Genomic DNA, 23,669 nt, shown 5'->3' on the forward strand with positions numbered 1-23,669 from the left:
GGGAAACTAGAAGTTGTGAAAGATTTCTTCTTTTAATAAAAACCAATGCATTGTCGTTGGCAGTTAAGTGAACACCCAATGACAAAGAGGTTAGGAGATGACGATGGCTTCCTCGTCGTCATTCTGGGCGTCTGCTGGTCCACCGGTCTCCTCTACCGCCTCCGCCTCCTCCTCCGTCCTCCCCATTAAATCCCTCTCATCTTCTTCCCGAACAATCCTCAGGTACCAACGGACCAACCAACCTCTCCCCATATGTTTCCTTTTTCTTCTAATTTTTTCTAAAGTTTTGATCATAAACATGAGATTTGCCGAGATGAGATTTTTTCTTGGGGCAGACTTTCTTGGACGGCTCCGTTAGCCGAAGTATGTTCTTGGAAGAATTCCATGTCGATGACCCCTAATTCTAGGGTTGTTGATCATGTAACTATGATTGAATAGCAATATGCTGGCCAAGATGAGATCTTTCGTTTCTTTTCGTTTTTTTTAATTTTTTCTGTAAATTAAGTAGATGAGATCTTTCTCTGGTCGCACTTTTCTGGCAGCTTCGTGAGCCCTAATATTGCTTTCGGATGTAGAAATCTTGGATATAGATGGAAACTTTTACATCTTTTTTAGTTTTACATGCTGCTATGTGTCCGTTTTTATTCCTTCGCAAAAGGATTCTTGGATATACATGGAATCTTTTTTTCCGAATCTTTGGTGATGAGATTGTACATTATTTTGTGTGTCCATTAAATGTTTGTTTCAAGGAGCCCTAGCTGTTTGATTTTGTGCCATGCTCTATGCCAAGTTTCATTGCTACCGTCATACTTTGCACATGTTTGATTTCTTTCATTCGGGGATTCTCCCTACTTGAAAACTCTTTATCTCTGCCCAGTCCTACTGCTTCATTTCATGATATACTGACCTGCATCACCTCGATATGGTTTCTATCACTCAACAATTCTCCTCTTCGTCTACCTTCTGATTTAGTTGTTTCCTAGATTCAGCTTGTCAGATGTGGTTTTACACCAATGATTAGTGGCAGTCATGCTGGCATTTCTGGAACTCTTCTATTGATTTTCTTGGATCTGAAAGACCCATAAACGATCCTAAAAGTTTAAAAAAATGCCTTCTCTAGTTCTTTTGCTGCATGAAGTCTGCCAGACCAATTAATCATTTGGATCTGTACTTTGATGGTTCAATGTCCACTTACAGCATGTTCTATTTGTAGGTTATCTGCATCTGTTTGGACTTAATTATTTGTCGAGGCTTCATAAGTTACATGCCTCTTGATTCTTGGCTTGCATTGTTAGAGTATTTGTAAGAAATGTATCAACCCATATGAAATTCAGAAGGCACTCAATAAGATGTGTTTAAGTGCCTTCCTGCATATAAAAATTATATGTAGCAGTATTCTCAAATCCTACACCTTAGCACTTGAGACTGGTGTTATTGACAGTATCCAAGCAAGATAGGTTATTCCTTTGCATAGGGAACCATAATGATACAGTTAGCTGAATTTAAGAATATTGAATTTCTACATTTTCAATATAAGGAAGCAAGAAGGAGTGGCAATTTTTATCTTTCCCACCAACTTTGTTTCCACTTGACAAATAGCAGAGATCAGTTTTATGAATTTGGGCTGCTGTTAGAGATGATATTGGATAATGATGTAGCTGGGTGCCCTGTAAGAACTAATGGAACACAAATAGCCTCTAATTACTAATTAGCTGGCTGGAAAACTTGGACATGACTATTAACAAAAATTAACCCTCAATTTCACTTTTATTATCCAAGTTCCATTGGCAAAGATCATGGGATTTTGTGAAACCTTGACTAACCTCCTTGTGGCCATCTGCCACCTGGTAACTACTTGTTCATTCATGATTCTTCACTCTTAATTTGTATTATTTTAGACAAGTTAATCATGGCTGCTCTGTCATAGAAACTTTGATCAACAATTGTTCAAGTTCTCATTATTTGTTGTCAAGTATTTCATAATTTTGTAAGGATACTTATCCAGCTTCCATTGAAGAATAATTTTGAAGACAAAAGTAGATTAATTCTGATGAACTCTTGACCATCATGAAACAAAATGCTGCTAACTCTCTTCCATTTATATTTAGACAACACATCTGCCTTCTGCACCTACCACCTTTGCACGAGACACAAAAATTTGCCTTTCCTGTTCATGTTCATTGCACTCTACTTCTGTCTGCATTATGAATTTTTATCTGCTTCAGAGATTTTGATGAATTGTTTCTATCATGAAAAAATGGATATGTGAAATATTACTCTCTTTTCTCTGCTAGTTGGAGCTTGCAAAACAGATATCTGGCTAATACTATTATTCAGAGAAGTGATAGGCAGGCGGTCCTGGCTTTTGCAAATGCAAACGTATGCTTCCAGTTTACATGTAATCCTGATATTTTTTGGTTTGAATATACTCAAGATTGAATAGGTATGTGCTGAAGAAATCACGAAGTAAACAGATTGCTTCTTTGCGAGACTGCATATTACCTGAGCTATTATTAGTCCAAGTGCAAATAAGTTTTATTTCAAGGATATAAGTTGTGAAGCTTGTTTAAAATGGTGTTTCCTTAACTCTATGAAATCCTAAAAACCTTTCAGTAGGAAAATTTACATAATTTAATATTCTGTATATGTTTCAGTAGCTTTTCATACGTATGGGTTAAATTTGATGCACTTTTGTTTTCAGTCATTTGTTTATTTCAAACCATATTTTGTTTTTGATCAGTTTGAATAATGCTTCATACTTCTTTCTCATATGTTATACAACTTTTCAACCATTAATCTAAGATTGATCTGATGCTTGGCATTTCAATGTGTAATATGTGTATTTCAGAATGACAAGCAGGATGAGAGTTCTACTACACTTCCGCATGTGCATAATGATTGAAGGTCAAGGTGGAGTTGGTTTAGGAGAAATTGGTAGGATGTTTATTGATTACCAGATAATGAGGCCCAGAAAATTGATAAAATTCATTTTTAATTGGTTCCATGTGAGGCATATCCTGATATTTGTGGAGCCTCTGTCGCACCATCCTTGTTTTTAGCATCCCTGCTGTTGTAAGATATCTAAGATGGAAATCTTGAGCAAGTAATGATGTTGAAGTAGAAGAGATATACGAGGGGAGTGGAGCCACTATGGATGTTAGTGATGTTGAGCATATAATGGGCATGTAGCTATTGCATTGCCAGGCATGACAAGCAAAATAGTGAGTGGGGATCATATTGATGTTTTCAACTTGCATATATGTTTAATCAAGTGCATGATCAAGGCCTAGATCCCAGAAATTTTGGAATGATACAATTTTACCACTGCAAGCTTTCTACTTTCCGATTTTTTTTCTTGGCTCCTAATTTGTATTGGACTATAGAAACAGCTATCTTTTTTTTTTTAATATATATATATATATAGTGCTGGGATCCATTCATGGAATTATGTCCTTATACACATCCTCCATCAATCTCTTTGCTAGGAGTATTGAACTCCTTCATTCTCAATTTCACAATCTCTTATCACTGCCACTCCCGCTCCCGACATTTGATTCTTGTCTCAGAGTTTAGCATTGAAGCAACTATCAAATCCTCAATAAAAATAAATTTCTTATATTTTCTATTAGCATGAATTTTCATGTATTCCAGGTATGCTGCAGCTGTACTGTATATTAACTTAAAATTGGTTTGTTGAGACCATAATTATGAAAATGAGTCAAAATTTGATGTTATGATGGCATCCATAAGCTCAACTCAACATCTGTTAATGAGTGAGAAACTAAAGTTGGCGCACCTAGTTTGGAGTCCAGGTGCAGTGTGTGCTCTGAACTGCTACTTGGTTAAAAGCTTCAAGTGGTGATGTACAATATCCCAACATATTTTAATGTGTAGTTCCAGAATAAAAGTTTCTATTCCTTTATGTTGGGTTTAGCTACGATCTTTCATGTTTACAGATTGGATGTAGGTGTAGATCCTACACTCAATGCTATTTTATGTTTGCTTACATAATCAAGCTGGATGAGAGTGTCAACTGGTTGAGTTGGTATAGTTTGCTGGGTGCTGGATACCAGTGACCCAGGTACAATCCTGCCCTCTCTGCGAGTTTAGCCTGGTTCCTTCCTGTCCTATTTCTCAAAAGACAAAATTTAAAAATTAGAAAACCAAGCTGGATGTATGTTTTGGCCCAAGCAATATGGATGACTAGTATACAAAGGTATATTTCCTTTTTGACATTGTCATACTGTATGATATGCTTTTCTTATCACAAAAATTACTCTTAGTATTCTTATTAATTTCTCCTAAATTTCATAATAAAGGTAAAACATTTTCATGTGTAAGGACATCAAGCAAGTTCTCCTTTCTATATGAGACACTGGCTGTTTTCTCATAGAAGTTATATACTCATATTTAATGTAGATCAAATGGGCCTAGGCAGTCCATGGTGCATCTCATGCACTCCGAACCAATCTTTTGGGACTTAGGCTGGGAATGACGGGCAGTCCATTGTGTATCTCATGCACTACCAACCCAGCTTTTGGGACTGAGATTGGGAATGACCACTCGATAGCCTGTACATTCCACCATGAGCCATTCTTGTTACTAATTCATATTGAAATGACTTGAATATTGGTCTAGTTTCCTAAAATAAATAAGAAATCAACATAATTTGGGATGGTCCAAGTTCACCTGCACCTGTGGTGATGTACGGTCGTAATGAGCTATATAGAGGTACAATTTCAAGCTGTGTAAATTTGGACTTAGTTACTTCTTATTTGTTTATTAATTTATTTTTGAACGGCTGTCACTTTGCAATTAATTTTCAGATATGCAATGATGCTTGTTTAATTCACTCATACTTCCTTGAACTTATCACCAAAATCATAAGAAATAATAGTGGATCTTAATTTAGTAGTAACAAAATTCTTGTGCCTGTTTGGAGAGGATGTATGACTATAATGTGTTTCCATATAGTTCTGCTGTCTTATTGATGTGGAAAATGCAATCTTTATCTAAATTTTTTGCTTGCCTAAAGGCACCATGTTATCCTTGAATAACACAGGCACGTCAAAGAAAGGGAAGCTCAAGTAATGAGGTTATGATGGTGGATCCTTTAGAGGCCAAGCGTTTAGCTGCCAAACAGATGCAACAGATTCGGGCTAAAGAAAAACTTAAAGTGAGTAAAAAGTTTGCTGTTTATAATGTTGTCTTTGAAGATTAGAGATAGTTTTTGCTCATTTTGGTACTCCTCCAGTGATTGAACTTGGTTTAGACCATTTGGAGGAATGCAGGTTCTTTTTCATGTCCCAAGTAAGAGGACTTAATATTGTTCAGTGATTAATATAAAGGGCATAAAAAGAGACGAATATGAGAGAATGAACTAATGGATTTGATTGTTATAATTGTGATTCAACATATATGTAGGCCAGCAGAAGAATGATATAGGGATAAATAACTCGACTCCCCTGCTCCAATCATGACCAGCTTTGTTACTTGAATCCCACATTGGAGCAACTCAATTCCTATCCTTGTAGGGGAAACTTAAACTGCTTCCTTGATGATGAGTGACATTGGCCACCCTCAAGGAAGTCTTTGAACCCTCAGGCATACTTTGCACTCTATAAGGTATAGGATTACGATAGAGCGATGCTTGGCACTGATAAAATGACTCTTGTAGTGTTGAAGTTATGAGAAAGATCTCAAATGAAGTCCCTTTCCATTATGATGCAGAATGGTAGTTATTTTCATAATATCCATCCGGTGATCTAATGTTGTGTTACCTAGATTCAGAATACTGGACAAGATAACCACTCACGATATGCATCACAAGCTGATAAATCAAGTAACAGTCGATTAATGAATATCCATATTATGTTACATGAATTAACAGAATTCCACATTCTCCCCAGTCTGATGTTAACAGTACCTTCCTTGTTTCACCCCTCTTAGTCTTTGTAATGACATAGTTTCAATTCAGAGACGACGTCAAGCTGAAGCCATTAATGGAGCATGGGCAATGATTGGTCTAACAGCTGGCTTGGTTGTTGAGGGTCAGACTGGAAAAGGAATTCTTGGTCAGGTGAGTTGATCATGAAATAATATTGTTGCTACTCTGCCAACTCTCAAGGTCACAGTAAAGATAATATCCATTTCTTCTTTTCAGCTAGCTGGATATTTCTCTGCCATAATAAGTTTCTTCACCCAATAGCATCCTTCTGCCGAGGTGCCCAATTCAAATATATATTTGTCAGCAAAGCAACATTGTCATTTTTTTATTGTTCTCTTGGAGAGGGGTTAAGGAACTCTGTATTGTGATGGAATGGCTCAATTGGAGCGGGCAGTACTATCTTGGCAGTACCAAATTTGCAGTTTTCCCTCTATTTGTCTCTTGGCCCTGCTGAATGTATAGGTTTGAATTGTATACAAATTGAAGGGCAGCAGATGGTAGAAAGTTGTCTTATGAACTTGGAATCATAAACATCTTTTGAGTTTTTGATCTCCTAAATTGCTTCTGTGAACTGTCACAAAAGTCTTCACTTGTATATGGTGCTTCCGTATGTCCGAAGGCTTTGGTGGTCCTTTGACTTGTGTCCTCTTTTTTTACCAGACCATTTACTATAAATTTAACAAGCCTTTGTACCTAGTGAAAAGTTACTACATATCGTTGTTGGATATATCTTTAGTTGAACTCTATTAATTAACCATCTTTCGAAAGCCGCTTTCTTAACACTTTCTAGTATTCTTCCAAGTGAACCGACCCGAGTTTAAATAGTTGTTACCAAGCTAGGCTCAAGCTCCGTTCTTGCTCAGATACCCTCTTTTTTAGAAGAGCAAAGCCAAAGCAACAGCGCAGTCCAGCTCCTCTGCACTCGTTGGCATGGAGAAATGTGTTACAAAGTGGAGAAAACACAGTACGAAAGTTTTTAATATTATGAGCTTGAAATAACTGGCAGGGTCCCATGCAAACAATGAGCCGGATCAGCTCAAGTATGTAATGTAGCCTGACTTCCTATTGGGCCAGTGTGGTGCTACGATAACATCCAATTCAGAGAGTTCAATCTTACCTCCTTTCTTCTCTCTCCTCGGCGGCAGTAGCTTTGAAGTTGCTTCCCTCACCGACCCAACCGCCCTCCATCTTCTGGAGCGGCAAGTCCTGCACGGGGAGTCATGCTCGGGATCCTCCTCAGGCCTCCGTATTGCATGCACCAGGTGCAATTGGACCGGACAAGGGCTAATGTGGCGTGTTATCCACCGTGGGATATGGCTGGTCTACCTGGACCACGCCCAGGCAATAATTTCTCACCCGGCTCCTCTTGCATCACAGCTGGAACGAACAAATACGGGTCCTCATCCAACGTGGCGTTCGAGTACGCTTCAACACCAGCTTTGTTCTCCAAAGTTAGGCCCGATCCCCCGCAATCTGTTCCTCGCCAGCTCCAGCTTGATCGAAAACCAGAACCAGTCACACCAACGACGTCTCTAGGCAAATGGTCGGTCTAACTAGGAATGGGGCCCCTTGGTCAGCGCAACAGCTTCACCCCAAACCAATGGATCCGTCCGACGCAGCTTGAAACAATTTTTATGTGGCCATCTGTTGCCCCGATACCGAGCGGCTATCAGATGTGCGGTCGCACTGGTGTGAGTCTAGTATCCGAAGCTTGTGTACTGGGAAACGAATGTTTCGAATACACTTGAATGTCTAGAAGGTAGATATTGGTTCAAAATCATGTAAAGATCCCTAAACCGATATGCCATGTAGGTTGAAGATTTCAACAATTACAGATCAGATAATTAGGAAAAAAAAAAATCTGCACCGTTGAAAGGCATCGGATCTAAAATATAGCTCCAACTCCACTGATACAAGGATCATGGCTGCCCACACAACCTAAAGCCTTCCCCTGGAAATAGTAAATGGCCTTCACACTCGGCCGGCTTCGAGGCGGTAATAAGGTTGTCCTACTACCGAACTGTCTAGCCCAATTAAAGCACCAATCTCAACTATGAAGAATTTGCTCGCCAATAAGCGGCCACCAAGTTCCATCCCTGGCCTCGTCCCACAGGGTCGCTCCATCTCTCTGGCAATGACCTCTCAACTTCCATCAACATCACTCCTGATTTCCTCCGCCTCCCTACCACATGATCCCACCTTAGGGCCCATTCTTTTGTAGGTAAAAAATTTACCCATGAAACTATATTTTTCTGGATAAGTATTTCCCAGATAACATTTAGACAAAAAAATAACTTACTTATGTTCTTTTATACATGGGAAAGTGACTTTGAAATCTGTTACCCATGTTCTTTTGCATTATTACTTTCCCGAATAAGTTGCTAAACTTTATCTATATTTTTCATAATACCCTTTATGCTTTTTGGGTCAAATTTGATGATTTATTTATAAAGCTTAATTTTTTTTGTACCAAACTAAGTAATTTTTTTTATACCAAACTAAGCTTTTAGTCTGTACCAAATTATCCTAACATAATAAAATTATCAACTTCTAATAAAGATATATTTTATTAGTCTGAGTTATTAGGCATTAATGATAGAGGCATCGTAAACGAGAAAAAAGATATTTTAGGAATAAAATTAAAAGATCACTTTACCAATTGATGAGAAAATCATTTAGCCATCCTCTGGATGGATAAAATTTTCCTCCTATTTTATGGGTAAATGCCACCCATGAAAAATAATTTATCCATCTTAAAATCTGTGAGAACATGGATAAGTTGGTCAATAGAAAAATTGACCAACTTTCTCATGATATTTACCCACAAAAGAACGAGCCCTAAAGGAAAATGATAACCCAATAAATTTACACTTCAAACCCATCCGTGGAAATGAAATCATGAAGTAAATATAACATATTTCACTTACTCAACACAACCCTATTAAAGTAATACCTGTTGTACCTGTTACAACGATCATTATATTATTTTACCTTTTCAGCAACATCCGACCTGGAGGCCAAGAGAAAGTGTCAACAGACAATGATAACAATTGTTGCTACAATCATTAGTTTATCACCTCATAACAAACCCCACCCCACCTCCTCCCCCCCCCCCCCCCCCAAAAAAAAAAGGAGTAAGGGTATATTTTTTGATTCTTTTGATAAAGCCACAGCTTATATAATAAAAATAATTTTTTTTAAACTCGGCCTATGACTTTATGTGCTGAATTGTTAAATATTGCTCTCATTAGATAAATAGCCAAAATGTCAATTAACACACCAAGACTACCGTCATACAGCAACCCGGTTATGTGCTGAATTGTTAAATATTGCTCTCATTAGATAAATAGCCAAAATGTCAATTTACACACCAAGACTACTGTCATACAGCAACCCGGTAATAACATAACAGCTAATTTATTTTAGTTAGGTACCAATCATGTATAACTCCAATGAAGCTTACAAATGATATCTAAAGGTTGCAATCTAGTCACACAAAGAAGGTTACAAATGATATCTAAAGGTTGATCTAGTCATACAAAGAAGCTTACAAATGATATCTAAAGGTTGCAATCTAGTGATACAAACTAAGTTGCAAAATTTATCAAAATAAATTCAGATGCAAGATCATTCGCATATCTCGAGACAGATGGTAATCACTATTGAACTCCAGAATGCAGTGTCACTATACTGATTGACCTTAGCATAATCAGCAGGCTCGTCAAACCACTCAACTACTAGCCACTAGCTGTATAATCTTTCACCATCAATATCTCACCACAGAATTTTTGAGGCACTTGCTCCAGGTCTTTCCCTTCTTGCCATGCTTGACCTACCAACACCCCCGGTCCAGCATGACGTACATAAACAACCAAATGATCATTGAATGGCCAAGGGTGTTTTGCTGAAATGTGAAAGGGAAAAAAGAAAAGAAAAAGAAAAATAATGAAGAACAGGATGCACAGTTAGTAATGGAAAATTTAAACTATCTTCATTGTAAGTCATCAAAACGATAAGAGCAAAATGGTAAATATATGACACTTTAGAATAGCATGTTCAAACAAAGAAATTGCATTAATTCACATTAGAAATATATGCATAATGTATAAAGTGACCAAAATATAGAATTTTATGGGAATACCAAGCATTGCTCGTTATATGAAATTTGAAGAAGATAACATTGTTCATTAAGTTCACCAACCAAACACATCTGTGTAAATGAAAATAGGAAACTGGTCTACTCCTTGAAACAATCATCTTAGGAACGAAGCAACCAACCACTATAGATGGAGACAGGCTAAAGACCATGGAAAAAAAGTGTAGAAAATAATAAAATAAAATATTAAAGATAAAAATTTGAAATCTTCTGTACCACTTATATTACGATCAGTTTAAAACAATATATTCCCTAGAGGCTGTACCGACATAGGCCCCATTTGGCAAAGCCTTTGGGGAGCCAGAAAGCACTTCCTGACCCTCCAAAAGCACTTTTGTATGGTATAGGAATCAATTCTGCAGCCATATCTATATGAGATTTGTTCCAGTTGGAGTTTACTGAACAGCAAGGGTGGACAAAGAAGCTGTAATGTTCAACTTGATTAACTTAATTGTGACACCAGATTATGAGGCGAGCATCTAAAAGTGATCCTCAAGAAGTACAGGCAACTCAGTACCAAAAATATCAAATTCTGATAGATTAACAGGAAACTAATTTAAGATAAGATAATGCAATAGCACAATTGTGTCAACTATTTCCTTATTCAACAGCGGTGGGCAATGATCCAAGTGAAAAGAGAACGTATGTATTTGGATTTAGGTTTTAGTACTCAATCAACACACAGGTTCAGGCACAAACGAGCTGAGCTGAGTATCAGGCTGCTCAGGCTTAGCTTCATGCATAAAATGGTTGTTCTAATGCAGCTCAAGCTTGAACCATGCTTATGGCATTCAAGCTCCGTACATACAAGCTGTGATCTGAGCTTTTATGAAGCCAAGCTGACCAGAGCTTCCCTTTATTTTTTGCCAGCAGCTCATGGTTAGAATCAGCTTGTTTATAAGCCAAGCTCTAAAATCTGTATAAGCTTGGGTCATTTTTTTAACTGAACCAAGCCCAAGTGATGGTCTAAGTGATCCTGAGCTACTCTAAATGAGCCAAGCTCTTAAATCTGTTTGGGCTTGGCTCATTTTTCTAACTGAGACAAAAGCCCAAATGAGCCATTTCCAATCCCAAGCAACTCATGAGCAGCTCAGAGTGTTTACAGTCCCACCAATAGTTCGCATGTCTTGACTTTGGATATGAGTTGAGCTTCATTCCAGCCTAATACAGGGAATATCCTTGTCAACCCAATTTAACTGGAACCTGAAGTTTACACATGAGGCCAACGATTCAGTAGAAGAGAGAAACTTCCCCCAAATTTTATTAGAGGCCAACCATTCAGTAGTTATTATACTCAAGAATTTAATCCAAGATCGACAGACCGGAAGTTGGATTATCAAAATTACGACAGTGATAATATTTTAAATTCTATAAACTTCAGTTATTTGTGTTCCTACTTATTTGAAAGGTAGGCCAACTTGGATAAGCTTAACATGCAAACTTAATACAACATAGCGAATGAAACCATAAAGAATGAAAAACCAATAAATAAATTAGTGATTTAATGAAATATATAAACAGAATTTAAGTAATGTTTTTGTTTCTAAAGCAAAAGAAAGATGGCAAAGCTGCATAAAGTTGCCACTGGTTCACTCTTTCAGTTTTTATATTGGTGTAGGAACAGGGAATATTTTGATATTAAAAATAAAATAAGTAAAATATTTGACATTGCAGGCGATTTTCATGAAAAAAAAAGGGACGATGAATTTAGATCAAACACTTGTTAGAGGATTGAGACGTTTAATATATGCACTTTTAATAATTAATAGAGATTAGTATTTACTTATAAGTGGGTCAGATTTACGTAATGAATCCCAATGGGATCAATCTATAATTTGAACTCCTGATTAATGCTAAAAAGACATTTCTTTCTTCAACTGATAGGTTAGCGTACCTGGTTTTGGGAAGCCTTTGGGAAAGTTCTGGGGATCAAAAAGCCCATCACCAAACTCATATGCCACATCACATGGCTGTTCTGTCGACATAACTTCTGTCACCTGTCTCACTCTGAAGTAGAGTGGATTATAAAGATTTGGTAAACCGAACGGAATTGATCCACCTGGGGAAAAGGGAAAGCGAATTATAGATATTTGTTATGAGGCTCCAGATGATCAAACTTTGAGCAGAAACAAAGAACAAGATGACACTATGGATTTAGCAAAAGCATTAGCAAATGAAAATGAAGCATCAAGAACACAGCAAATTGATTGTTTTCAACATTCAACTCAAGATTCTTCCAAGTTCTTTACACTATATGGGCACACTCACGTGCGCACGATAAGAAGATACTGAGTTTAGTACATTAACAAACTCCTAGAGATACTTTTGCATAATTATCTAACTTTTTCCCAAGTTTTCCTTATAGTTTAAGGATTATAGTTCCAGTAATTTTTAAGATTGATATTATTATGAAAATACCAGCGATGCATTTTGTTATCAAGAAATTATTAGTGTAATTATTTCAGATCCATTGAACTAATTCTTAACTTTTCACATGAGACTTGAATGCCAAAGAAATATACAAATGTCTTAAGAAATATAACAAATGCCTGCCTTCACCACATTTGATTTGGATTGTTTCAAGAAACTGATCTAAGGCAATGGGATACTTTTACATAATTGTCCAACTTTTTCCCAAGTTCTTCTTATAGCTTAAGGATTATATTTCCAGTAATTTTTAAGATTGATATCACTATGAAAATACCAATGATGCATTCTGTTATCAAGAAATTATTAGTTTAATTCTGTCAGATCCATCGAAATAATTCTTAACTTTTCACATGAGACTTGAATGCCAAACAAATATATGAATGTCTTTAAGAAATATAACAAATGCGGGTCTTAACTACATTTAATCTGGATTGTTTCAAGAAATTGATCTGAGGCAATGGATTATTTTGAGCAACAATGCAGACCAGAAATGAAGACATTTGTGTGATGCTGCCGGAGCAATTGCTCTTTAATATGGGAAAAAAAAAAGAACCCAAAAAACAAACAGAACTGCTCTTGGAATGTAGGATAGGATGATGAATAGCATATATAATATCATTATTAAAGAAGTTACCGAGGATTACACGTCCATAAGTGGCCCCATCCTTAGCCCGAAAAATAACCTGAGTGATTTAAAAATTGGATAACACTCAAGATTTTTCCAAAACAATTGATAAGATATACATCAGGACATAAATATAGGGATCTAGTAAGTTTTGCAGGAAAGTTTACCTTATTGAAGTCATTAAGCCAAGTAATTGGCAAAGGTCCTGTTTCATTGTCGAACAAGATGTCATCAAATAAGCAAAATATTTAAAACACAAGGAATATGCTTAACAGGATGCAACAACATATAATTAACATGCTTTATTTTTAAAAGAAAAAGAAAACAAAAATTAGAAAAACGTTGGTCTAACCAAGAGGTTTGGTTGCTGGATACGCAAATGCACCCATGATAATACAAAATGTTTGAGTAATTTAACAACCCAACAGCCAAACACAATCATTCACTGCACAAATACAATCAAGAGGATGTAAAGAAATAAGATAAGAAAGATATATCGCAGATGCAGATTCACAATAAAGTTGGGACCAAAAGTACAAAAGTAATGAAGGCGAGCTAGGTAAGAAAAATGTTAGAACAGTACGATCGTTGTTAAAACTAAAATTTTAACTTCTTCCAACAGGACTGAACCATAAAGATGTAAACTATATTAAACTATATTGAAGTACATCCATATTACATGTATGATACAACACAACAGAAAGGAAAGACCTGACATGAACCAGACAAGTACCTTTCAATCTATGCACTGACTATAACAGTACATGATTTGCATGATAAGTGCTCAAACCACTATTCTTGACCATTTTGATGCAATTACAGTGATTCCAGAATGATGTTTGATGTTGAATTTCAGAATGGTTGAATAACAGTTAACTACGTAGACAAAAGATTCAACAAAATAAACCTACAATTATGAAGCAGAAGTACCTTTGCTTGTTCGTCCACTCCAAACTTCGATCGTTATTGAATCTGCTTCCAGAGATAGCAATGTAGATGCTGTTTGCTTGGCCAGCTTAGCATCGTGATAGCGTTGCCCAGATAGTTCCCAAATCCTAGAGATAAGCCTGCATCAGTACAAACAGTTTGTATCAAAATCACAAGTTATCTACATGCAAAAGACTTTGCAGACTGTGTCTATTATCCATGATCTACAAATTTATGATTGAAGAATTGAAGTACTAGTAATGTTGCATGAATTGGAAAACAAATGATTGAAGTAACCAGTAAACTCACTCCAGAGATATTACAATCACCTAGCTTTCAGCATATAAAGCAACCGATGCCTCCTTTCTTCTGGAATATCTCCAATTTTCTTCCTATAAAAACGACAAGCATCATTTCTTGAGATCAAACCATAATATGCATGAATGACAATTATATTTGAAGAATGATTGAATGTAAGCAAATTAAACAGAAGATATCACAAACACGTGAAAAAGCAAACCAAAGAGAAAACATCCCATATGTTACCATATATGATGAAAAACAGCCCAGCATGGCTTGATGTTAATGCTTGAGGTTGTAATAGACTCACTTCTTTCAATAAATTCCCTCTCTAAGGAAGTCACTCCTGCTGATGCTCTTTCATACATAAGGATAGAAAGAGAAAAATGAATGCAAATTAACCAAATGTTGGAGTGTCTCTATCAACTTGTAGATACATTTTATAAAAAAAAAAGTCTCATGTAAACAAATATTTTATGGAATCACAACCATCCATCACATCTCTAGCTTCTTGAATCTGTCATATGCATCAGATGCGCCTGGTAATGTTTACTGGTAAAATGAATGGGTCAAGTACAAGAGACAATGCACCATTTGATGATGGTTGTTGCTTTTCAGAGTCCTTGGCACTCAGTAATGACAAAAGAATGGAATTTAGAGGAATTGCTAAGACATATAGTCGCATAGAAAGTAGTAAGGTGCATGGTGAAGACTGAAGCATACTAACAGGTACTTTAATGGTAATGTGCATAGGAAATTTTCACTAAGACTTTTGGTCATGATCTTTGTATAGTGAAAGCAAACAGTTAATTGCTTGGACTGCAATTAGTGGTTTGGCATATTGTAGTGGGTTCCTTTGTTAAGAGGGCCTTTCATAGATGCAAAGTTTTGAGAAGTTACAATCTTTTCATGCTGTTGTATGAGACAGATTTCTTGCTCATATCTTGCAGAGAAACTGATAGGATACTTCAGACATCGAGTCTCTAGCAAGACATGTTTGCTAAGTTCTGTCTCTCTATGCAAGTAAAATTTTCATGCAGCTCAATTTCTAATCTGAATCCTGCTGGATTAAAGGGATATTAGTGATGAAATTACATCCCAGGTTTGATGGATATGACTTCTGGATTAGGGTTCAAGAAATGGTGCATGCCAAATAAGTTGATCCTACCTATGCTTACCTGAAGTGTGAGTTAATTAAAAACCTATTCTCCTTCAATACATAATGAAAGAGTAGGATACCAGCAACTTACAGCTGTTGTTGTGGAATTTTAAGAGAATTGCAGAGAAGACTGAAGAATCTCAAACTTCCTGTTCAATTCACATTACATTGGAGAAACTCCGCACCATCAATGGCAGTGAAAAAGCAATTCTAAATGGAGGAGAATGGCTGAACTAAGATTTACTTGAAACGGTGTGGATAGAGATAAGTCATTCATGACCAACGTAGCTTGGTTTTAATTGTTTGCTATATCGTTTTACTTGATTTTTGGCAGCACATTGTTGGCCTGTCGCTTGTATGCCATTTTAATTAAATCGTATCTGCTTCTGGGTGGTCGAAGACATATATGTCATTTGATTTTTTATCTAAAAGTTCCAGGATTCTGATCATTGGGCGGTTAGGGAAAGAAAAAGAAAAGGCACCATTGGTCAAAATCAAAAAGAATGAACGATGGTCATGCCTCTTAATTCCATCCAACACCTAAAGGATAGTGTAATCGCCGCCAAAGGTCAGCGATTACCAATTAATCAATCCACTGGCAATCAGTAGAATAATCAAATACCAATTGCGACTCCAATTCCAAATTGGAAAAGTAACAGCATGAGAACTGTTGTCGAAAACCAAATCGAACAAGCAAGATCGTGCCTCTACTTCAAACCAACACCTCAAGAGCCGTGGAATTGTCCAAAAAGTTCGATCTTTTTCCAGTTAATCAATCGATTGGCAGTTAATATAAGAATAGAAGGTCAATAACTCCAACTCGAATCACAATTGAAAAAAGAACAGTATGTACGAAGGCGAACTATAGATCCCAGGCTCACCAAAGATAGGCAGCAGGGTTGTAGGAGGCTGGGTCGATGGGGATGAGCTCCTTAGGAGGATCGAGGAAGCTCACCACGTCCTGCTCATCGAGATAAGCTCTCCGTCCAGTGGGAAGAAGCTCGTAGGGCTTATCATCCCACGGCGACAGGCTCTCCCCTCCACTCGCCCTCGGCGACACCATGACCGCTCGACGAGGCTTCCCTCGGATCTCGAGAGAACCCCTCCGAAGCTTCCAACCGAGAGAAAACCTCGAACGAAAGGCGAGAAGGCGAGGGGAAGGAGACCGCGTCGTGAAATCTTGAAACCATAACCCTAATTTGCAGGGTTTCAGGTGGAATTGGGAGGAGGAGGATACGACACCGGCATCCATTTTGGGGCCGTGGCCCAAAGGGAAAAGGATATAAGAAGGGGTTTATGAGCCCGGAGGAAATGGAGAAAATTGCGTGCAGGCCTCTTAAGTGAATCTCACCACTTGCATCAATGATAAGAACCATCAGAAGGTCCCTAGGTTAATAACCAACTTCTTGATGGTCCTTTGTTACAATTTTTGATCTACATGAAAATATTAGGGGGTCTGAGTTAATAATCAACTTTTTAATGATTGCTAAGTCGCAAGTTCCACTTATAGACTATAAATAGTCTACAGTTTCCATGTGGAAGTAAGTTAGAGAAATATTACTCCAGCGTCCCTGAATTGGTCATCCATCACTAACAATTATCAAGATACAAAATTTCACCGTAAACTAATTGGAAGCTCTGTACAAATGTATATTTAAAAAAAATACCGTAACAGTCTCGAATTAATCTTCAACCATTTCATAGCCTTAGTTACAAGTTTCACTCATGAAGGCTGCACATGATTTGTTGTCTCTATGTAAAAATATATTAAGAAATTATTTGAAGCTCCCTGAATTTATTTTTAATTTTTAATGATTTCCAAGTAACAGAAATTCATATATATGCTCGGAATAATATATAGTCTGGATAATAAAATATACTAGGATAGAGTTATTTCATAGTTCCTGCATAAACCTTTACCCATTAGAAGGTCTCTAGGGATAGGTTTTACATAAAGACGGAAAACCCATCAAGAAAACCCAGATCACAAGATTTTGGTTTTCCCTTTGATTATATAAAGCCATACATGTATTTAAGAAAAACTTCTACAAAATCCTAAGCATATCTTAACTGTTCTCGAGTCTTTTATTCTATTGACATCTTTATTTGGGATGTTTGCTATTTTGTCTATGGACTAGTTAGGTTTAACTTATTTTCTTCGCTTACATATATTTGATGGACTGCTTTATTACTTTCAAGTAGTGAACCATTTATGATTATCTCAGTACATTACATGCTATGTTATTTTGATTAAGTATATATTTTATGCCCACTAGCAATAATGCACATGAATTTTTTACCTCAATATTTAGTCATGCTGTATATCAATGGTTGTTATCTCAACTAATTGATACCTTTTTCTCTGAGTGAGAGAAACCCCATTTTCAAGCCTAAGAGATTGTGAATACCAATGCATTCTCAAAGATATAAGGCCGGGTTGCATCTGACTCTTGTTGCACCAAGTCTCAAGTAGTGAAGATGACTATGCATTTTACAAGGTGAAAATAGTGCCGTTTGTCACCATGGTTGGGCATAACCGCTGTAGTATTAAGTGAAGCAAAGTATCATCATGATTGTATTCAAGGCATACATGACATAGGAGAAGAAAGAAAGGAGATCTTTATCACATCTTTATAAAATTGAAAATAATTTGCTTATAATTATTTTTCAGATAATTATGATACACGCCATGTGGATCATGTAGTGCAGTCCAATAATCATTATTTGTTTTCTTTTTAGATATGAAGAAGTGGCAAAGCTCCACAATAGCCCGATATTAACATAATTGGCAGCACTAGTGGTAGTAAGATAAGAAACATCTAAGAGAAAATTAGAAAACCAAGCAACAAGATAAATGAGATAGCATGCCATTTCCACCAATTGATTGGTGGCTTGGTTGCTATATTTTTTTTTGCAATCACTAGCATATTATCGAGAACTTCAAATAATTTCATGTATGTTGTAGCTACTATCTTGATGCCACATGTCGGCCATAAATTTATCAAGCATGCATAAATAGTAATGGATTTTGACATTTTAAGTGATAAATGAGAAGGACCTCTAAGTTAGTATGCGAAGAATAAGTTCATGGTTAATACTAATTCACATGAAAATTTCTTAAGTTTTATACATTCAATCTGACATAATTAGATAAAGCAAAAACTATTCATTATGATTGCTTGCAAAACTAATTTCATATGAAGCATGTAAAGAATGTCGTACATTTGGGACATGCATGCAGAAAATCAAAATATGCAGATTTTTAACTTTTAAAAATCATAAATGCTGCAGAATAAAAATTCTAATCTAGATTAAACGATTTAACCTATCTAACATGCATGATATAAATCTAATCTACATGCAATAAGATCGATCACATGCTTTTAAGATGCTGAAAAATCATACTTAAATAAAATAAAAAATCAAAGATCCGATCTCCATACCTTCGTGTGGGTCGATGATCTCCGCAGCTGATGATCGTGATAATCTGATGAGGTTCTCGATGAGCCGCACACGTGTCCGGCCTATTTGGATATCCACACGAAATTTTTGATCCGATCAGAGATCCGTTGCTTCACTGAGGTGCTAGTGCCCTTGCAGAAGCCACCTCCTAATGGTTGATGATGCTGATCTCCATCATGTTTCTCACAGACTCTCTTAAAAAGGATAGAGTAGAGGAGGAAGAGGAAGAAAAAAAATTCTTTCTTTATTTTTCTCTCTTCCTGAAATCCACGGTTGGAACTGCAGCCCCATCCCATGGAACCCACGCCATAACATGACAAACCCTAAAGATATATCCCCTAGAGGAGACGCCTCTCCTCTATCTCACGCCACAAAAGACCCAACACCCCATATAATTTTTTCCATCAAATTTCATGATGAAATCTGATTTCTTATCTCTTATCACATGCACAAAACCCTCCTTAAGATGGCATTTAAATAGGGCTAGGGATAAGAGATTGGACGGCGTTGAAAGTTTCCCTTTTAGATAGTCTTGGGGGCGTCCAACTCTTGGATGCCTCCCTCCCCCTTTTGTGCGTATAATAGAGATGGGGTGGCCTATTTTGTGTGAACTCCTTCATGCAAATAAGAGGAGCACATGTGAGAAGGGTTGCAATGCATATGGATGGCGGTTAGGGAGAAAAGGGGTTGTTAATAGAATTTTAACTAATTCTTAATCCCAATCTTAACTAACTTAGAAATTGATTATAACTAATTAACTAATTAGGTCTAAATTTAATTAGACCTTAATCCAATTAGAAAATTAATTGAATCAAATTCTCATCAAACTAGAGATTGATTTCTTGAATATAAGGTTATCTCATAATCAATAGGGCTTGATCCAATCAAATTCAAATTAAATCAAATTGAATCCAATTCAATTAGATTTAATTCTAACCCTATTGCTCAATTAAATTAAGCCAAATTACAATCCTATTACAAATTAATCTCCCTATTAATTAGGTTATCTCATAATCCAATTTGGATTTGATCAAATCGAACCCAACTCAGTCCTAATTGAATCTAATTCAACTAGACTTAATCCTAGCCTCAATGCTCAATCAAATTAAACCAATTAGCAATCCAATTGCTAATTAATCATCCTACAACTTACTAATTCTTAGCGAATTACTTTATTGCAACTCTTGCACTGAATTAATCATCAATCGCATTGATGATTAGATCTAATAGCGATTCATAATCGCTAATCAACTATCTGATCAGATAAAGATCTCTTTTATGTGTAATCCCATAGATTTTATTCTATCTGATAGTAAAATATACTGTGATCTTGTTGTCCAGATATGGAGCCCAAGAGGGAGGGGTGAATTGGGTTTTTTTTAAATTTTAAAGATTATACTACTTAACTAATGTGCCAAGGTGAAGAGTGAAGTGTATCGATTTTCGATAGAAACAAATTCAAACTCAAACAAGATGTAAAAAAGTAATGAGCACAATAAACAAATGAAAAGAGGTAAGTACAGTAAACACAAAAGATTTACAGTGGTTCGATGTCAACCTTGTACCTACATCCACTCTCCAATATCCTACTTGAGAATTCAATCTACTAAATGGATAACAATATATTACACCACATCGGATACTTCCGACCCTTGCCTTTCAAGCAAGAATACTTATTTCTCAGGTACAAACCAACCCTCAATACTCTGATTCAAGGTTTGGATCAACCCAAATAAGTTTTGGAACCCCCCAAAACTCAAACATCCAAAAACTGTTTGAAAAAACAGAGTATACAAATTTCAGCACACAAACCCCTTAAATACACATAATAAAAGCAATAGAAATACAATACTTAAGGGGTGAAAGCCTTTACTATTCACTCTTAATGAATTTCACACTTGTTTGCTGTTGGAGAGTGGTTGGTGAAGTGCTTAAATGCTTCAAACTCTTTCTTAGGGCTGAAAATGGTTTTTCTCGAATTTAATCTTTTAGCTTGCAAAAAATCTTGTGATTTCTACTTGAATAGAGCATTTATAGTTGCCATTCACCCTTGAGAATGTCTTAGAGTTAGTTTAGAGCCATTGGAGAGTGTTTAATAAGCATTAAATACATCAAAAATGAACTGAAAATTAATCATTATGCGTGCTCGCTGAAATGAGGCATCCCACTGGCATTGGGGCGTTCCATGGGGCATCCCAATTGGCCAGACAGAAAGTCTGACTTTCTATTTTGGTCTCAAGATCTCAGGGGGGCATCCCATGAGGTATCTCAATTATATGAGGCATCCCAAGTGGATCGTCCCACAGCGTGCCATGACCCAAAATGCTGCGTGCCGACTGCCAACAAAAGGGGATGACCCAAGTAGGTCATTCCATCATGTTCTAACCCAATTTTTCATATATTTAAAGTTTGAAACTTATCAGAACTCATCCAAACGCTCTCAAATGAATTCAAATTAATTTGGACACTCTCAAAAGCCTTCAAAACTTTACCAACTTGCTGAAACTTCAACTTTTGGCATATTTGATGATGTTTTTTAAATCCAATCTCTTGGACTACCTGATATATCATAAAAGTACTCTTCAAATATAGAAAACTTATTAGTAGTTTTCTCAAATGATTTGTGATCATCAAAATCAATTCTTGGAGCAACAATCTTTTCCTTTTTGATGATGACAAAATATTTGAGTGTTCATAAAAAAATATCTTTAAAGCTCAAGTAATTTAGTTTTTTGAAGCACGAGAAGAACTATACCAAAAGTTCAATCATAGAGGGTCATGATATACAAACTTTAATGAATTAACTCATTTAGCTCAAATAATTTATGAATGAATTAGAGAATTTCTAAAGATTGTCCTTACTCAATCAAAATCCTCTTCTTTCTCATATGGATTAGATTATTTTGACTATTTGAAAATAAATCTCCTCCTTTCTTATATAAAGAATGTAAAAAAAATTCTTTGATTCTAGTATCAGAGCATTAGATATAAGAAGATATATCTCTTTTCTTTTTCTTATTTTGATATTAAAGTAAGAGTGAGACAATTAGAGCAAGAATTAAAAACGAATGTATCAAGTCAATTTGGTATCCGTGCAAAAGTAAGATTAGTATAGCATTTAAGATAAATAGGTTGATCAGAATAATTTTTCAAATAGTATCAAAATAAATATAAAAAAAGATGTATCAGACTTTTTTAAAAAAATTGTGAATCAGTATCAAAGCTGTTAAAAAAAAATAGGTGTAATAGTATCAAAACTTTTACAATTTAGTATAAAATACCGTATCAGAGCAAAAATTATTAAAAAACTTAAAAAGAGCAAAGAATTTTCAAAAGATTTTATATCATTATTTCTCCATTTACCTTTATTTCTCTCCCTTTATCATTATTTTTTATTTCTCCATTATTTCTCTCCCTTTTTGACATCATCAAAAAGAATAAACTAGAAGAGTAGGATGTTCATGGTGTTAAGTCAAGTATCAAGAAAATAGAGCATGATACTACATTCATCCATCCAACAAGAAATGATGCTAAGCATTCATTCATCCAAAGAGACATAATAATAAATATTCATACAACCAAAGGAATATGATAATAAACAACCTCATTCATATACACCAAAATAGAGGTTACAAGAGTCATAAAGAGCATAAAGCTTTCATACATCTAATCTATAAAATATAACTAAGTAATCTAATACAAAATAAAATTAGGGAGACTGGGCATCGAGCACGAGATCGAAAAAGAAGGGACATGACCAGCCTCATTCACGATCGAAGGATCTGGTCTGAGAAGAAGAAAAAGCTGGAGGACGGAAGGCAATAGGCTGAACAAAAGCTAGCTCACTAGATGTAGAGAGCCTAAACTGAAGCTGAGTCCTGATGGCATCAAGCTGAGACAGGATACCCCTCACAGTCAATCGGAGACCATCCAGATCAGATGTCAGAAAATCTCTGAAGTCTCGAATATCTGTCCTGAGCACCTCGAGAGAAGAGCGAAGCTGTGAGTGAAGTCTGTCAATCTCTCGAGCCAAAATATCCACCTGAGAAGTAGAAGAGGTCGATGTGCCTACGTCAGAAGAGAGGAAATCCACTATCTATCTGATCTCTCTCTCCAAATCAAAGATCTTGCCACTGAATCTCAGAATAGAGCTCTCCACACCCTGCAATCTGATACTCAAGTCCGATAACAGCTCCATCAATGAAGAAATGTGTAGGACAATAGATGAATCCAATGATGGAGTAGAGAAGACAGTCGAAGAGGTAGGATAAAATTACTGTGCCTGCTGTTGTATCTACTATAGAATCTGCTCCTGATATAACTGAAACTGATGAAGCTGCTGCAGATCTGATCCTGAAACTGCTGCTGGAATTGGTGAGACTGAAGAAGTTGATCCTGAAATCGCTGCAGCTGAACTGATAAAATCTCTGCCACTCTCTTAGCTAGCGGTCGCATATCAATATCCCCCAATCTAGAAGTAGGTATGGTACGGCTCAATGAGAATACTCTAACCAAGAGTCCTGCCTCAGGCTCTGAAATATAGTGAACAACTGGACTCGATCTGGGCACAGGAGAAGATGGATCCTCCCCTTCAGCATGCTCCTCATCCTCATCACTATCCTCCTCTGCAGCACGACTCTTGGCCCACCGATCATCCACTCTC

At 36.4% G+C, this 23,669-nt stretch overlaps 2 protein-coding genes across 3 annotated transcripts; one reads left to right on the forward strand and one right to left on the reverse strand.

The window, feature by feature from the left end:
- On the forward strand, window positions 1–6,505 carry LOC105039581 (uncharacterized). Of its 2 annotated transcripts, XM_010915773.4 has the most exons (5): window positions 22–222; window positions 2,295–2,379; window positions 5,063–5,176; window positions 5,978–6,079; window positions 6,164–6,505. In XM_010915773.4, the coding sequence occupies exons 1-5, from the start codon at window positions 98–100 to the stop codon at window positions 6,206–6,208; spliced, it is 471 nt and encodes a 156-aa protein (XP_010914075.1). In that variant the 5' UTR covers window positions 22–97; the 3' UTR covers window positions 6,209–6,505. The 2 variants fall into 2 exon arrangements, with proteins under 2 accessions (XP_073104573.1, XP_010914075.1); XM_073248472.1 differs by lacking the exon at window positions 6,164–6,505 and having other exon boundaries at window positions 1–222; window positions 5,967–6,079.
- A 2,843-nt stretch (window positions 6,506–9,348) lies between these two features.
- On the reverse strand, window positions 9,349–16,854 carry LOC105039582 (uncharacterized). The gene is made up of 7 exons (XM_010915775.4): window positions 16,426–16,854; window positions 14,415–14,477; window positions 14,089–14,225; window positions 13,326–13,363; window positions 13,168–13,216; window positions 11,998–12,162; window positions 9,349–9,851 (listed from the first exon to the last, which is right to left on the reverse strand). Exons 1-7 carry the CDS (start codon window positions 16,794–16,796, stop codon window positions 9,685–9,687), a joined length of 990 nt encoding a protein of 329 aa, XP_010914077.1. The 5' UTR covers window positions 16,797–16,854; the 3' UTR covers window positions 9,349–9,684.
- Window positions 16,855–23,669: the final 6,815 nt, after the last annotated feature.

This window comes from Elaeis guineensis, chromosome 1, assembly GCF_000442705.2.
Source record: "Elaeis guineensis isolate ETL-2024a chromosome 1, EG11, whole genome shotgun sequence".
Lineage (NCBI taxonomy): Eukaryota > Viridiplantae > Streptophyta > Magnoliopsida > Arecales > Arecaceae > Elaeis > Elaeis guineensis.